The 14,353-nt window shown below is 60.3% G+C and overlaps 1 protein-coding gene across 1 annotated transcript in view; it reads right to left on the reverse strand.

Moving 5' to 3' along the window:
• Positions 1-847: 847 nt before the first annotated feature.
• Positions 848-14,353, reverse strand: part of CYTH4 (cytohesin 4) — a 49,552-nt gene continuing 36,046 nt past the window's right edge. The window contains exons 6-12 of the mRNA XM_015559834.1: positions 13,809-13,921; positions 12,680-12,828; positions 7,023-7,134; positions 4,749-4,825; positions 4,325-4,396; positions 3,844-3,998; positions 848-2,605 (exon numbers count right to left, since the gene is read on the reverse strand). Coding sequence (XP_015415320.1) covers positions 2,533-2,605; positions 3,844-3,998; positions 4,325-4,396; positions 4,749-4,825; positions 7,023-7,134; positions 12,680-12,828; positions 13,809-13,921 — 751 coding nt within the window. The 3' untranslated portion in view covers positions 848-2,532. The remainder of the gene's footprint in view (positions 2,606-3,843; positions 3,999-4,324; positions 4,397-4,748; positions 4,826-7,022; positions 7,135-12,679; positions 12,829-13,808; positions 13,922-14,353) is intronic.

Raw genomic sequence — 14,353 nt, forward strand, 5'->3', positions numbered from 1 at the left:
CTTCTGGGAGCCAACTGCAATAGAAACAAAAGTAGGAAAACAAATGGATACATACAAGAATACTATTGCAGCACTAAGCAACTGAAAACAAAGTGAATGTCCATCAACAGGGAACGCCTGAATAAACAGCATACTCTCAGCATGAAGTAAAGAGTACACCATATACCAGTCGTGGGCAAACTACCGCCCGCGGGCTGGATTCGGCCCGTTTGAAATGAATAAAACTAAAAAAAAAGACGTACCCTTTTATGTAATGATGTTTACTTTGAATTTATATTAGTTCACACAAACACTCCATCCATGCTTTTGTTCCGGCCCTCCAGTCCAGTTTAAGAATCCACTGTGACCCTCGAGTCAAAAACTTTGCCCACCCCTGGGCTAGAATGTAAGCCCCAGTGGGCAGGGATTCACCAGTGCCTGGAACAGCGCCTGGGACCCTGGAGGAATCTAATAAATATTGTAAGAAGTACAAGTAAAGGAAGGTCACCACCTTCAAGCTCTTCTGCAACTCCCCACAGGGTCATTAGAGCTAGCTGTGCTTGCATCCCTCCACAGACAGGGAGCTCATCACCTCTCCCCCCAGGCAGCAGCTCTTTCCAGCAGAACCAGCTCGCCCCACCCCTGCTCTGAGAGAGCCCTGTGGCACACCCGGCCCTCGGGGATGTCTGTCCAGTGTGGCAGCCTCAAGTGTCCTGAGGGTGAGGGTCCAACCCCACCCCCCCCTGCAGTGCCCACTCTTCCCTGCCTGGCCCTCCTGCCCTCAGCAGGGGAGGTGATGACGGTGAAGGGCCAGGACTGGGTCAAAGACGGCAGAAGTGGTCACAGAGAGAGGACAGGCCCCACCCCGGAGGTGGATCATGACTTTTATTCTCTCATCTCAGTGATTCATGCTCCTCGTGCCCAGACAGTCACTGGTTCCCCCTCAGTGAGGGGAGGCGCTGAGGACCGAGGGGACGGGAGTGGACTCAGATCACACAGCCAGTGAGCGGATGGCAGTGGCAGGAAGAGGACCTCAGACCCCGTGACCCCCAGACCAGTGCTCCTCCCATGACCCCTGGCTGCCCCTTCATGGGCCAGTGAGGTGGCAGAGGTGGAGGTCAGCTCCCAGGCTGACCCGGGGTCTGGGAAGTCCCGACATGTCCTGCAAGGCCGCCTCCTGCAGCTGCCCAGCCCAGCCCAGCCCAGCCCAGCGCCTGCTCAGTGCCATCTCATAGCAGGCACTTGCACACTCCCAGAGATGGGGGGTCTCCCTCCACCAGGCAGCCGCCTTCCTGTCCCCGTGGAGGGGTGGCGATGGGGAGAAGAGAGGTGGCCTCCCCTCCCCTGGGGAACCCCCGAGCTCCTGCTCGCCCACTCAGGCTGGCAGTGGGCAGAGGCAACCCCATATGCTGCTTCCTTCAGGGAACTTCCCTCCAGGGGCTCCCCCAGGACCTGGTGAGGGGGTGAGAAGTGCCTCTGAGAAGAAGCCTGCTCGAGGGAGGAATCCTCCTCCAGGCTGGGCCTCCCTGGAGACAGAAGCCTGTCAGTTGCTGGGGAGTCGGCTCGGCTCTCTGCGTGCTGCTGCAGAGGGTCCCGGGATGTGGGGCCAGCTGGGCTGCCCCTCACCAGCATGGGAACCACTCAGGGGTCTCGCAGGGAAGCCTGGCTGAGACTCTGCCATGAGCTTCCGTGTCACTCATCGACTTGGCCGCTGCCTCCAGGCAGCCTTCCCGGAATCCACACTCACAAGCTCTCTCTTCTTGGCCTCTTGGTTGTGCCACCAGTCCTGCTCGAGTACATCTGCCTGGGATGTTCTGCGCCATTTTCTTGGGGAGTCCTGTCGGCGCCTCCCCTGAAATGGACATCCCGAGGGCGGAGCCCACTCTGCTCTGGGCTCCCCGCAGCTTCCAGTCCAGAGTCCCCTCCAGCTCAGTAAACAAGTGCAGACATCTCCAGTTGGAAGCTCCCTAGGGGACCTGGTGCAATCCCGTCCATCTGCCTGGAGGAAGCAGTTTGAGAGGAGGGAGGCAGTCAGGGGCTGACTGCTGGGGCCTGCACTGGGGCCGAGGCGCCCCTCACCGGGTGCAATGGTGGGAAGCACAGAGCCAGAGGGGCCAAGACATCCCCCAGTTTTCCAGGAACCGGAGGAGGAGTGAGCCCTGGGCAGAAGGCACACAGTGCCCTGGGGATGGAGCTTAGGAACCCCACGGCCCTCCTGCCGTGAGGCCTGACGGCATTTCAGAGTGCGAGGAGACAGTCACAGAAGAGGAAACTGAGGCCCAGAGAGAGGACGGGGGGCTGGTTTCTCTTCGCCCGCTTCCTCAGGCCTCTCCTGGCAGCAGCTGGGTGCCGAGGGGCCTCAATGCCATTGGGGCCCTCAGCTGTTCCCACCCACCTTCCTGAGCTCCGCCTCCCCGTTCTGTCAGCTCCAAGTAACGGGGGAGGGGAGGGTGTCTGCAGGCCAGGAAAGGGTGCCCTGGACTGGGAGGTGGGTCTCCAGGTACCATAGTCATGGGGTTCCGGGACGCCTGGCCCAGCACCCCTCCCAGGAGCTCAGTGCTTGCTGGCAATCTTCTTCTTCCGAGCAGAGACCAGGTCGTAGAAGGGGACACGGGTGATGCTGGCCCTGGAAGGGGAGCAGGTGAAAGAGTGGGGGGCTGAGCCAGCATCAAGGCACCCTATCTCCCAGCACTTGTGATAGGGGCGTGGGTTTCGCAGGGAAAGGCCAGATGACCCCAACCAGGACCCGGGACCAGGCCGGCAGTGTCTGGCCTCGCTGGCCTAACCCAGAGGCCCATGATCAGGGCTGGAAAGAGGAGGCTGAGAGCTGAAAGCCTGGGAAAGTCTGCCCCCCCAAATGTCCCTGCACCCCCCTGCAGGCTCCATCAGACCCTCAGGAGGAGGTGGAAAGATCCTGGATGGAGTCAGACCTGCTGGCTGGCCTGGCTCTGTCCCTCACTGTCAGGGTGGCCCTGGGCAAGTCCCTCCCCGCTCTGGGCCTCAGTTTCCTCATCTGTAAAACGGAAGTGAGAATGGATTCGAACTGGCAGCCTAATAGAGCTGCTGCCAAGTTTGAGAGAAAAGACCCTTCAAGCTCCTGGGACATGGCCCCGGTCCAGACACTGGTCCTAGGTCTTCCTCTGGCCCTTGCCCGCATCTCCCCATGGCTCAGAGTCAAGGTTGTTATCCTGCCCCTCACCTGGCCCTGCCTCTCCATGGCCTGTCCCTCCATGGCCCCTACACCGTAGCCTTTCTCACCTGGCCACACCCCTTCTCTCTTTACCCACCTGTGGCTCCTCAGGGCCCCCCGAGAAATCCAAGCTCGTTGCCATGGCAGCCAAGGCCTTGCCATCCTCTGCTGCCTCATCTCTCACTGCTCAGCCCCCACAGTGCCCTGTCCCCACACAGTCAGGCCCCACGCTGCCCAGTACCAGCCGCCAGGACTGTGCCACGCACTGACCTGCTCTCTCATCTTTGCCCACACTGGTCCTCCCACCGGGAACACCTGTCCCTCCGTCTCTACCAGGTCTTCCCAGGGCCACTTAGGATCCTGACGCTAACTACAGCGCCTTCCTGAGCTCCGACCAATGTCAGGCTCTGGGCAAAGAGCTGGGCATTTGACCTCTCCTCTGCGCCTCCCGCCAGCCCCATGGAGCGGGTGCCGCACCCCCTGTGCCCTGGCGCCTGGCACTGTGCTGGCCTAGAGAAGTGCGCACAGAGTACGGGCGGGAGGGAGCTGCATGCCAGAGGCAGGAGGGAGATTCTGGAGTTATCCTCCTTTGCAGACAGGAAAGAAGGCCCGAAAGAAGCAGGGGCTTCTGGGAAGTGACAGGAAGCCCATCCCGGCAGCTGGGCATCCCTTACCGAATGGCCTCGATCCACTGGTCCCGCTCCTCGGCGCTGGAGGCCGAGATCCGGTAAGACTGATGCTTGCCCTCCACCACCTTGCCGTCACCGTCCGTCTTGCAGGCTTTTATCTTCTGGCCCCGGCAACTGGGGTTGTAGAGCTCCAGGCAGAACTGTGGGGAGGCAGCCAGGTGAGGGCAGGAATGGGAGGAGAGGGGGGCTGGGCTGGACTCTCCAGGAGGTCAGAGAGGACGAGGCTCTTGGGTAAGACCTGCCTGGACAAGCAGCAGCACACACCTGGCCCCAGGCCTGCTTCCTGAGAGGCAGAGGGGCAGGGGCAGGGTCCATGGCCTCAGGAGGGAGATGGAGGCAGCTCTGAGCCCCTCCCCGCCCCGGGGGGGGGTAGGGGGTCTGGCCTAGCCTGCTGGAGAACCCAGCCCAACCGCCCTCTCCTCCCACCAGCCCTTCCGGCCTCCCAGGTCCCCACTCTGACACCTACCGGCTTCTTGGGGTCGTCCACCTTCTGCACCGACAGGTTCTCAAGGGGTATGATTCCTCGAGGCTCCTTGTCCTGCAGGGGAACCAGAGGGGAGGTCATGATCAGCAACTGGAGCCTTGAGGTGTGGACAGGGGAGCGAGCTGGTGGGGCTCCCTAAAACCAAGGGGAGGACCCCTATCTTCCCAGACTCTGTCCAGCCCTGGACGGGGAGCAGCACCGAGAGAGCCCTGGCTGGGAGTTAGGAGACCCAACTTTAATGCCTTGGCCCTTGGCCCAGCCCCTCCTCCTCTTCGTAGCTCAGTTTTCCTCATCTGTAAAATGGGTGCGGAGGTGGATTGTGTGATCTCAGAGGGCCCCAGCTCTGTGAGGGGACTGCTGCGTGGAGGTGCAGAGGGGGTGCGGGGCAGGGGCAGGGCGGGCTCACAGTGGTGAACTCGAAGTAGTAGAGGCAGCTGTCGGTCAGGATGAACCAGCGCCGCTTCCACGTCTTCACGCGGCCTCCTGCAAGAGGGCAACTCGGAGTCAGTCCTCCTCCTCCCCCTCTTCCTCCCCCTCTTCCTCCACCCCTTCTTCCTCCTCCTCCTCGACCTCCTCCTCCTCCTCCTCCCACCGGCGGCGATGCTCCCCCCGGAAGAGCAGGGCCTTGGGTGCTTTCCCCCCCGCTGGGCCCCTAGCTCCTAGCCGGCTGCACTTCCCCCAGGTCTATTCCTTTCTTTCTCAGAAGTCTTAGTTGCTCCGCACCCCCAGGTTTTCCCTGAGCTGCCCGACCCAGCCTGCGAGGCTCCTCCATGATCAGACCCCGACGGTGGCTGGCCACTCGCGGGCTGTCCTGCCGCCCGCCCCTCGGTCCATCCTTGGCCTGCTCCCTGCCTGGCGCTGGGCTGAGCGTTTCATCTTTCCTTAGCCAGGCAACAGTCTACAGCAGCGGTTCCCAATCTTCCTTATGCCGCGACCCTTTCATACAGCTCCTCACGTTGTGGTGACCCCCAACCATAAAGTTATTTTCGTTGCTACTTCATGACTGTAATATTGCTACTGTTATGAACCATAATGTAAATATCTGATATGCAGGATGTATTTTCATTGTTACAAATTGAACATAATTAAAGCAGAGTGATTAATCACAAAAACAGTATGTAATTATATGTGTTTTCCGATGGTCTTAGGCGACCCCTGTGAAAGGGTCGTTTGACCCCCAAAGGGGCCGCGACCCACAGGTTGAGAACCGCTGTTCTAGAGGGTTTTAAATAATAATCACTTATTAATTGCACCTGTGAGGAGGAGATCGTTATTAACCCATTTCACAGATGAGGAGACCAAGTCTCTGCTCAAGAATCTTCTGCAGAGCTGAGATTCGAACCCGCCAGGGCAGAGCTCCAGAGGCAAGCGCTTGGCCGTTTTGCTGCAGTCAAGCCTCCCAGTGATTACTCTGCCCATGTCACAGCTGACCCCCCTGCTGCAGAAGGCCCCTGTGCCCGGCTAAGCGGTCCCTGCTGGAGGCGTCAGGAGTGGGAGTGGGGGCCGGGGCTGGGCCCTGTGGTTCCCCTACCAGACTCTGCAGCTGCCGCCCACACCACCGCAGCACCCACCCCGGCTCCTCTCTGCAGGTCTAGGCCCTCATGTTGGGGGAGGCTCCCCTGAGCCACTTTCTGTCAGCCTGTTGCCCCCTCTGTCCTCAGGGACACCCCGCCCTCTGCCCACCAGGATCTGCCACTCGCTGCCTGTGGCCTCCAGCAGGTGCCCTAACTTCATGGAGCCTTAGCTTCCTCAGTGGCCCTCGGGAAGGGAGAGGACCTGGAGGTGAAGGGTTTGTGGGTCTGTCAGCATTTGCCTCTCTTCCTGCTTGTCCTTCCCTCCCCCACCATCCCCTTCACTCCCAGGACAGACCGATGGAGAGATGGGGCAGACAGATGGCTGTACCGGGAGTCAGGAGGTCTGGACCGGCTTGACTCCACCCTGAGGTTGCATGTCAACTTGTGTGTGTGTGTCAGCATGTGCCCCAGTGTGCCTGAGTGTGTGCCTGAGTGTGTCAGCCTTGTGACCCAGTGTGCCTGAGTGTGTGCCTGTGTGTCAGCATGTGCCCCAGTGTGCATGAGCAGTCTGGCTAGTGTGTGCCTGAGTGTGTGCGTGTGTGTCAGCATGTGCCCCAGTGTGCATGAGTGTGTGCCTGAGTGTGTCAGCCTTGTGACCCAGTGTGCCTGAGTGTGTGCCTGTGTGTCAGCATGTGCCCCAGTGTGCATGAGTGTGCGCCTGATGTCAGCCCTGTGACCGAGTCTGCCTGAGTATGTGCCTGAGTGTGTCAGCATGTGCCCCAGTGTGCCTGAGTGTGTGCCTGAGTATGTGTCTTTGTGTGTCAGCATGTGCCCCAGTGCACATGAGTGTGTGCCTGTGTGTGTCAGCCGTGTGACCCAGTGTGCCTGAATGTGTTAGCATGTGCCCCAATGTGCATGAGTATGTGCCTGTGTGTGTCAGCCCTGTGACCCAGTCTGCCTGAGTATGTGTCTGTGTGTGTCAGCATGTGCCCCAGTGTGCCCGAGTGTGTGCCTGTGTGTGTCAGCCGTGTGACCCCATGTGTCTGAGTGTGTCAGCATGTGCCCCAGTGCACATGACTGTGTGCCTGTGTGTGTCAGCATGTGCCCCAGTGTGCCCGAGTGTGTGCCTGCGTGTGCCTGTGTGCCTGAGTGCGCGTGCGTCTCACCCAGCTTGAGCAGCCAGCCCTCGCGGTCAGGGTTGAAGAAGGTGTGAGTGAGGTCATTGCCGTCGTCCTCGGGGATGGAGAAGGGCTCGCTCTTGATGCTGTCGAAGAGGTTCTGGCCCGAGAGAAGGAGGGAGAGGCCTGGCTGTAACGTCCCTCCCAGGCTGGGGCCTGGCTTGGCCTGTGTGGCCTCGGGCAGGTCACTGGACCTTGGGGTAAACTCTCCTCTCCCGTTAGCTCATCGTGGGTCCCTGGCCTTCTTGGGGAGACTCTCCCGGGTTCCCCCAGACCCCCTGGTGCTCCCCCACCCACGTCCCGTGCAGAGCGAGAGGAGGTCAGCGCCTCCGACACTGTGTGGTCGCCGCACGCGTGGCCCCCGCGCTATCTATTCCAACCTCAGCTTGCTTGCTGGCCTGACCTTCCCAAATAGGGGGCTCCTCCAGGGCAGGCCTGGGTGTCACCGCCCAGCTTCCCCAGGGCCTGGCCTAAAGCAGGTTGGCAACTGTTTGCTGACTGAATGGATGCTGCTCCCCACCCACACCCACACCTCCACCCACACACCCCGCCCGGAATCCCAGCCAGTGGCACGGAGGCATGGTGGGACAAGAGCACTGGGCCCTCTGGGTTAAAATCCCAGCCCGGTCGCTCAGTGGCTGTGTGACCCTGGGCATGTCCCTCAGCCTCTCTGAGCTGCTGTGTCCTTATCCAATAAGTGGAGAGAACAGGCTGGCTGGCCAGGGTTCTGGGGTAGGAAATAGACTACACAGGGTCAGAGCCCCCTCTCCAAGTCACAGAAGGTGATGAGGAGGGAGGAGTACAGCCCCCGCCTGCACTCCCTCCGCCAAGTGCGTACAGGTCAGATGAGCACGTCCAAGACTGCCACCCTGTGACGGTGGTGGAGACAGGACACTCAGTGACTGGGACCTGTACACCCACCCACACGCTCACCTGTGCGTGCATGTTTGTGCATACACACACACACACACACACAAACACACACACATAGAAACACACACATAGAAACACACACACAGGAATACCGTTGATACACACATGTAAGTGCAGACAGATACACACACACCACATAGATGCACATGCTGGGGCACAGCAGGCAAGGGCAGGGCCTCCTTGGGCAACACCCCTGCTCAGGCGCAGCAGCAGGGACTTCCAGGTGCCCTGGGTGGGGCACAGAGGAGCCCGGGGGATTGGGGCTGGTCCGGCCGAAGGAAGCTCTCAAGGTGAAATGCTGACTGCGGCTGTCAAAGGCAAAGGACCTGTTCTGGGTGGGCTCTGACTGGGGGGCGGGGTCCCAGAGAGCGGTTTCCGTTCTCTGTGGGGGCTTTCTGGCCGCCAGAGCTGCTGACACATGGGAGGAGCAGCCTGGGAGCTGGGAAGGGCGGGAGCGCCTGTCACTGGCGGTGCAAGCCAGGGCTCAGACCTCCCTTCGGAGTGTGGGTGTTGGCGATGGTCATCCTTGTGCGTTTTGGACCCTCTGGGCGCTTCATTTCGTAAGAGCTGCCCAGGCTTCCAAGTGTTTGGGGAGACATTTCGAGCTGTTTATTTCTGCTTCTGGAAACCAGACGCCGTGCTGGCTCTCCATCCCCAAGATAATCAAATCTTTTCCTTCTGCTGCCTTTGTGTGCGCTGCTGTTCAGATGGTTGCCTCAACATTTTAAATGAAAAAATCTAATGAGTGCTGCCTGATTCCCCCCCAAGTTTTAGAAATGGTGTTTGCTTAGGGAAGGTCTTTCTGACCGAGTGCGGGGCGGGAGGGGTTGGGGGAAGGGAGGGCCCTTGCTCTGTTTGGAGCCCCTGCAGCCCTCAGAGCGGCCGGAAGGCCCGCTGCTTCTCCCAGCCATGCCCTGCCTGGCCCAGCCTGGCCCTGGGAACTCCCGGGTGGCTCATGCTGGTTAAACAAGGGCTGCAGCAGGAGGCCTTGTCAGCGAAGCTGTCAGCACAGACAAATATTTGGAAGCCGGAGGAGGCGGGCAGGGGAGCCTGCCCCACACCCCCTGGGGGCCCTGGCAGCTTCTGCGCGCAGCATAAACGCCTGCACATTCTGCCCCCACAAGGAAAACCGCTCAGCTCCCCATGTTTCCTGTACCTTATAAACACCAGCCTCCCACCCCCCAACCGAACACCCCTGCTTCTGCGGCCACCGAACCACGGGGCCAGGCTGACTTCTGCTGGGTGGGCACCATCAGACACTGGCATCTGTCCCTTTCTACGGCCCGAGTCCCTCTGGGGACTCACCCCACCCCAAACACACTTTCTGTCTAGATTGCCCAGGGGTATTGACACCCACTGCCCCCACCCAGGCTCCAGGGCAGGGTGTGAACGGGTCCCTTCTGGCTCATCAGAGCATCTCATCATGCTGGTCTCAGTGACTGGTTCAGGGAGGGAAGGGTGACCGAAGCCAGCCAATCAGCCTGAATTCTGGGACTTTAGTTTAAACTAAGCAAAATGGGAGCCTGGAGCTGCCCAGCCATCCCGGCCACAGCCTGGGGAGGGCCCCTTTGAGAGGAAAGCTGGCATGGAGGAGGGTGATTGATAGCACGAGAGACGAGACCGATACCCGACCTCTCTGAGCACCTGGATCTAGCCACACCTGAAGCCGACCGACCCGAAGACAAATTGATCCCTGATCTTTTCTGTTACATGAGCTCAAGCTCCTCTAGCCAGGAAGCGACTGTCTGCAGGGACACACAGCCAAGTCCTCTGTCCCTAAGTCGTGCCCCTGGTCTCTGCAGAGGGAAGGGCTCTGGGATCAGACAGACATGGCTTCGAATCTGAACTCCTCACAAACTATGAAACCTCTCCCTGACCAGCTACCCCTCTTGGAGCTCAGTTTCCTCCACTGTAAACGGGATGGTTTCTGACAGCGGGTTAGAGTCCTAAGGTGGTCGAGAGACTTAAGGAGAACGTGGAGTCCCTGGAACTGGGCTCAGACATGTCAGTTCTGATGGAGTCACTTGGACTCCACAGTAGAAGATGCCCTGAACTGGGAGGTTGTTCCCCTGCCCGGCCTCAGTTTCTCCACTTGTAACCCTCCTCCTTCTCCTCTCACATCCTTCCTCCCTCTCTGGGCAGCGCTCTCACGGTAAGTGATTCCTCTCATTTCTCCAGCACCTGCCAAGTGCCAGGGACTTGAAGTGCATTATCTCTGCTTCTAGAAGGATGATGTGGGATCAGTGTCATCAGCCCACTTTGTAGATGAAGAAACTGAGGCCCAGACTCAAGGTCATTCAGCCATAAAGGCAGCGCTAGGATTTGATCTTCCATCCTCTGAGTCCACACCCCGTGTCTTTGCCCCAAGTCTCGTAGGCACTGTGGCCTGTCCCATCACGAGGGCCAGGGAAGACCTGCTCGACCCACCCGTGTCTCAACCCCACCGCGCCCCTGTCTGAGCCTTTCCCAGCTGTGCCCCGTCATGGTCCGCAAGCCCTCGGATTGGCCTCTCTTTAGGGGCGGCACCTGCAGCAGCTTAATTCCTATATCAGGCTCTTCAAAGCACTATGAGTCCTCCGCAGGGCCCGGGCTGGGATCGCTCCACGAGGAATCCTTCCGCAAAGGGGCCAACTTTGAATATCCGAAGGTGCTGAAAGCCGAGTCCTGGCTTTGCATATGAGGAAGAGGAGGCCCAGAGAGAAGGCCAGGAGACCCCCCTCCCCCGCACCGTCCGGCCATCCACAGCAGCGACCTGTGAAAGCCTTGGATAGCAAGGACCAGGCCTGGGTGGGTCTCCGTGTGCCCTGGGAGCTTCTGGATGAACTAGCCCTTCCAACTGTACCAGGTACTTTGCTAAATACCTTCCCTTCCTACACTAATCCTGGGAGCTGGGAGCTCAGGGAGGTCAAGCCACTTACCTAACGTCATGTACCAGGACGTGGGGACCAGGACTCGGGTGTGGCCTGACCTCTCAGCTCTGCTCCGTCCCTGCCTCTCTCGGTGGCCAAGGAGGAGGATGAACCCTTCCCAGACCCCCCAGGCAGAGTCTGAGGCAAAACTGAGATAACAGACCAGCCAGCCCTGTGAGCAGAAAGTTACAAGCTCCACACAAATGCAACGCATTGTGATCAACAAATGGCTTAAACTGCGCTAAGATCCAGGAGGGAGGTGCTGGGAAGGCTCCCTGGGGGCTGATGCTACTCTGTGGCAAGGGGAGATGGGCAGGACTGGGCTGGCTGGCCATTAACTCATTAACTGCCAGCCGTGTGCCCAGCTTTCTGCCGGAGTGCCATGATGAGGTGAGTCAACAGTTCTCGAGTGCCTTTTATGTTTCAGGCGTTTGACTAAGTGCCGGGGGGTGTTAAAATCATGATTCATTCTTCTTACCAGTGGCACAAGCCACCAATTGCTCTGTCCCTGCATGGGCTGTGCCCTTTGCATTGAAAACATTGGCTCTCAGAGCAGCTCGGTGACACAGGCGCCATTATCTCTGTTGTCTGAGGGGCTGGTGGCTGGGAGAGGGTGAGTCATTCCCAAGGTCACGCGGCAGGCAGGCGGGGAGGCGAGATCTGACCAGAGCTCCCGCCACAATCAATGTTCCCTTCTGGGACTAAGAAGCGTGGGGGGGCTGAGGGCCCTTCTCAGACAAGGGGTGGGGGGGACGCCAGCCTCATTCCGGACCCAGGCTCCCCCGGCTTCTGCAGGAGGTACATGGTGCTAAGCCGGGAGCGTGGGCTTCACACTCTGCCCCCCTCCTGCCAGGCTCTGGCCTGGAGCGGACTGGGGCTCTATGGAGCTCTGGGCATGTCCACTCCGAGAAATGAACTACCCATTCATTTGTGCTGAGCCAGGCTCTGAATCTCACGCCAGTGTTTGCAGAACTGCTCCCGACACCCTGTGGCCCACAGAAAACAGGCCAACTCCCGCGGCTGCCATCCAAACGCCCGGACACCCTGGGCCCACCATGCCGCCCGTCACTGTCCACAGGCACCCGCACCCCAGCCTGCCGATCCGGACTCCCCTCCCCTCCCCTCCCCAACCAGGCCAGTCCTGGGTGCTGGCCGCCTCCTCTTTCGGAAGTGACCTTTCTCTGCTTCTCCTCGGGGGAAACTCCTGTTCAGTCTGCAAGGCCCAGGTCAAAGCCACCCCCTCTGTGGAGTCTTCCAGGGCGACACCTTTCCCTGCCCCCAGGAGAGGGAGGTAGTGTCCTCTGCGTCTCCGTGGCCGTGTTCCCAGTGAGCACAGCCCGAGTCACCCAGGGCTGTACTCCACCGGGCCTGGAGCAGGGTGGCCGAGTGGGGCGCTGCTTGACGAGGAGACAGGAGCCCTGGGCTCTGCTTAGCTCTTGAGCTGACGTGCAGCCTGCGGGAGACCTCAGTTTCCTCCCTCTGAAGCGGGGAGAGCGTGAGGGTTTTCAGCTCTGACGCACTCAGCATCTAAGAATCTGGGATTCCAAGAAATAGACGGGCTGCCTGAGGCGCCCTTTCCGGAAGGTGTGAATGATGGATGCCAGAGTCCCTCAAAGCTTGAGGCCTGGGAGGACCTCCTGGGTGGTCTACCTCTGAACACGGGGGCCACGTGGGAGGGGGATGCCAGGACCAGGCTCTTACGGGGGTCCTACTCCAGACGGTCGCCAACCCGATGGCTCAGCTCAGAGGAGCCCCCTCGGGCTGCCCATAGGTGCCGGGGCTGGCGAGGCCACGCCCCCTTACCCGCAGCTGGTCCTCGGGCAGGTCGCTGCCGGCGTTGATGCCGCGGTTCATGGACACAAAGCGCTCGAAGGGTGGCTTGTCCCGGACGTTGGGGTTGTGGAGGCTGGTGTTGAGCATGATGATGGAGAAGGACAGGACGTAGCAGGTGTCTGTGGGTGGGGACAGCGGGTCAGAGCCTGCCCTGGCCGCTCTCCCCTCCTCTGCCCCGGCTCCTCCTAGGGACCAAGGGCCCGCCTCTCCAGGGCCCCCTCTCCTCCTGGCTTGGCATTCGAGGCCGGGCTCACCTTCCACTCCTACTGGACTCCCTGCTCCAAAGCCACTCCTGCGGCCACGGCCGGGAGCCTCGGTGCTTCCCACCCCTGCACCTTTGCTCTTGTGGGGCCCCTGCCGGGCGTCCCCTCCCTCCCCTTTCCTATCCAGTCAAGTCCTCCTCTCAGCTCCAGCGCTCTGCCCCACAGAGCCCGCCAGCCCCTCTGCCCACGCTGTTCTCTGCCTCCCAGGTCTCGGGGAGCACTTATTGTTGGCACCGCTGTTCAGGGCTTAGTCAGTGCTGCTTGGTAATCTGGCCGCATCGTGGGGCCCCTGTTCTCGGATCCAGATGTTCACGTGCGAGGCAGCGCACTGGGCGGAGCATTTGGGAGGGAGGTGACTGCTGCTCTGGGGTGTGTGTCCAGAGCCAGGGAAGTCCGGCTTTGTCCTGCCCAGGGCCTTTGCTTGAACTAGAACTCCTGCTCAAACTGCCCTTTATCCCCTTGACCTTCTGGAGAACTCTTATTCAACCTTCAAAGCCCCATTCAGACCCCACTGCCTCTGGGAAGCAAGCCATCCTGGACATGCTGACTCCCCAGTCCCTGCCCTCAGACAAGTGTGCTGCTGCCCAGCACCCTGGGCCATGGTTTCCTGCCTCCTCCCCCGAGGAGCATGAGCGGCAGCTCTGCCCAACAAGTGCCCAATAGAGGGGCGGGCACAGAGCTGATGCTCAGTGAGGGCTTGGAATGATCTGGGCTCCCAGGGTCTGGGTATTTGGAGAAACCAGAGGGAGTTGGGTAAGCATGGTGCTTTGAGAGGCAGATCTGTGCCTGGCGATGCTTAAGGGGTCCAGAGCCCCGGTCCCGCCCCACACTGGCACCTGTGGACTGGAAGACGCCTGGGTTGCAGAGGCAGTAGCGAGTGGCAAACGTTTCCATCATCCGGTCAATCTTCTGGGCCTCGCCCGGCAGCCGGAAGCTCCAGAGGAACTGCCTGGGGGAGGAACAGGGCTGTGGGCAGCGGGGTGGGTGGGGCTCTCGGGGGACCCTGGACAAGCCAGCCTGCCTCTCCCAGGCTTAGTCTTTTATCCCGTAAACGGGTGAATCTGTCAGCCAAGCTCTGCCAGCACCGGGCATGCAGGAGATTTCCAAGAAATGCCTTTTTTTTTCTTCCCCCAGAATACAGAGCTGAGCTTGTGCTGCCCTCTGCCCGGCTGAGTCCTCGCACCTTTTGTGGCCCAGTGCACCGCAGCCGGAGCGGGACTCTGCCTGCCCGGCTTCTGCAGCTCCCCCTGAGCGGGACTCTGCCTGCCCGGCTTCTGCAGCTCTCCCTGAGCGGGACTCGGCCTGCCCGGCTTCTGCAGCTCTCCCTGAACGGGACTCTGCCTGCCCGGCTTCTGCAGCTCTCCCTGCCTGGCCATCAGGT

Source organism: Myotis davidii, unplaced genomic scaffold (assembly GCF_000327345.1).
Source record: "Myotis davidii unplaced genomic scaffold, ASM32734v1 scaffold514, whole genome shotgun sequence".
Classification (NCBI taxonomy): Eukaryota; Metazoa; Chordata; class Mammalia; order Chiroptera; family Vespertilionidae; genus Myotis; species Myotis davidii.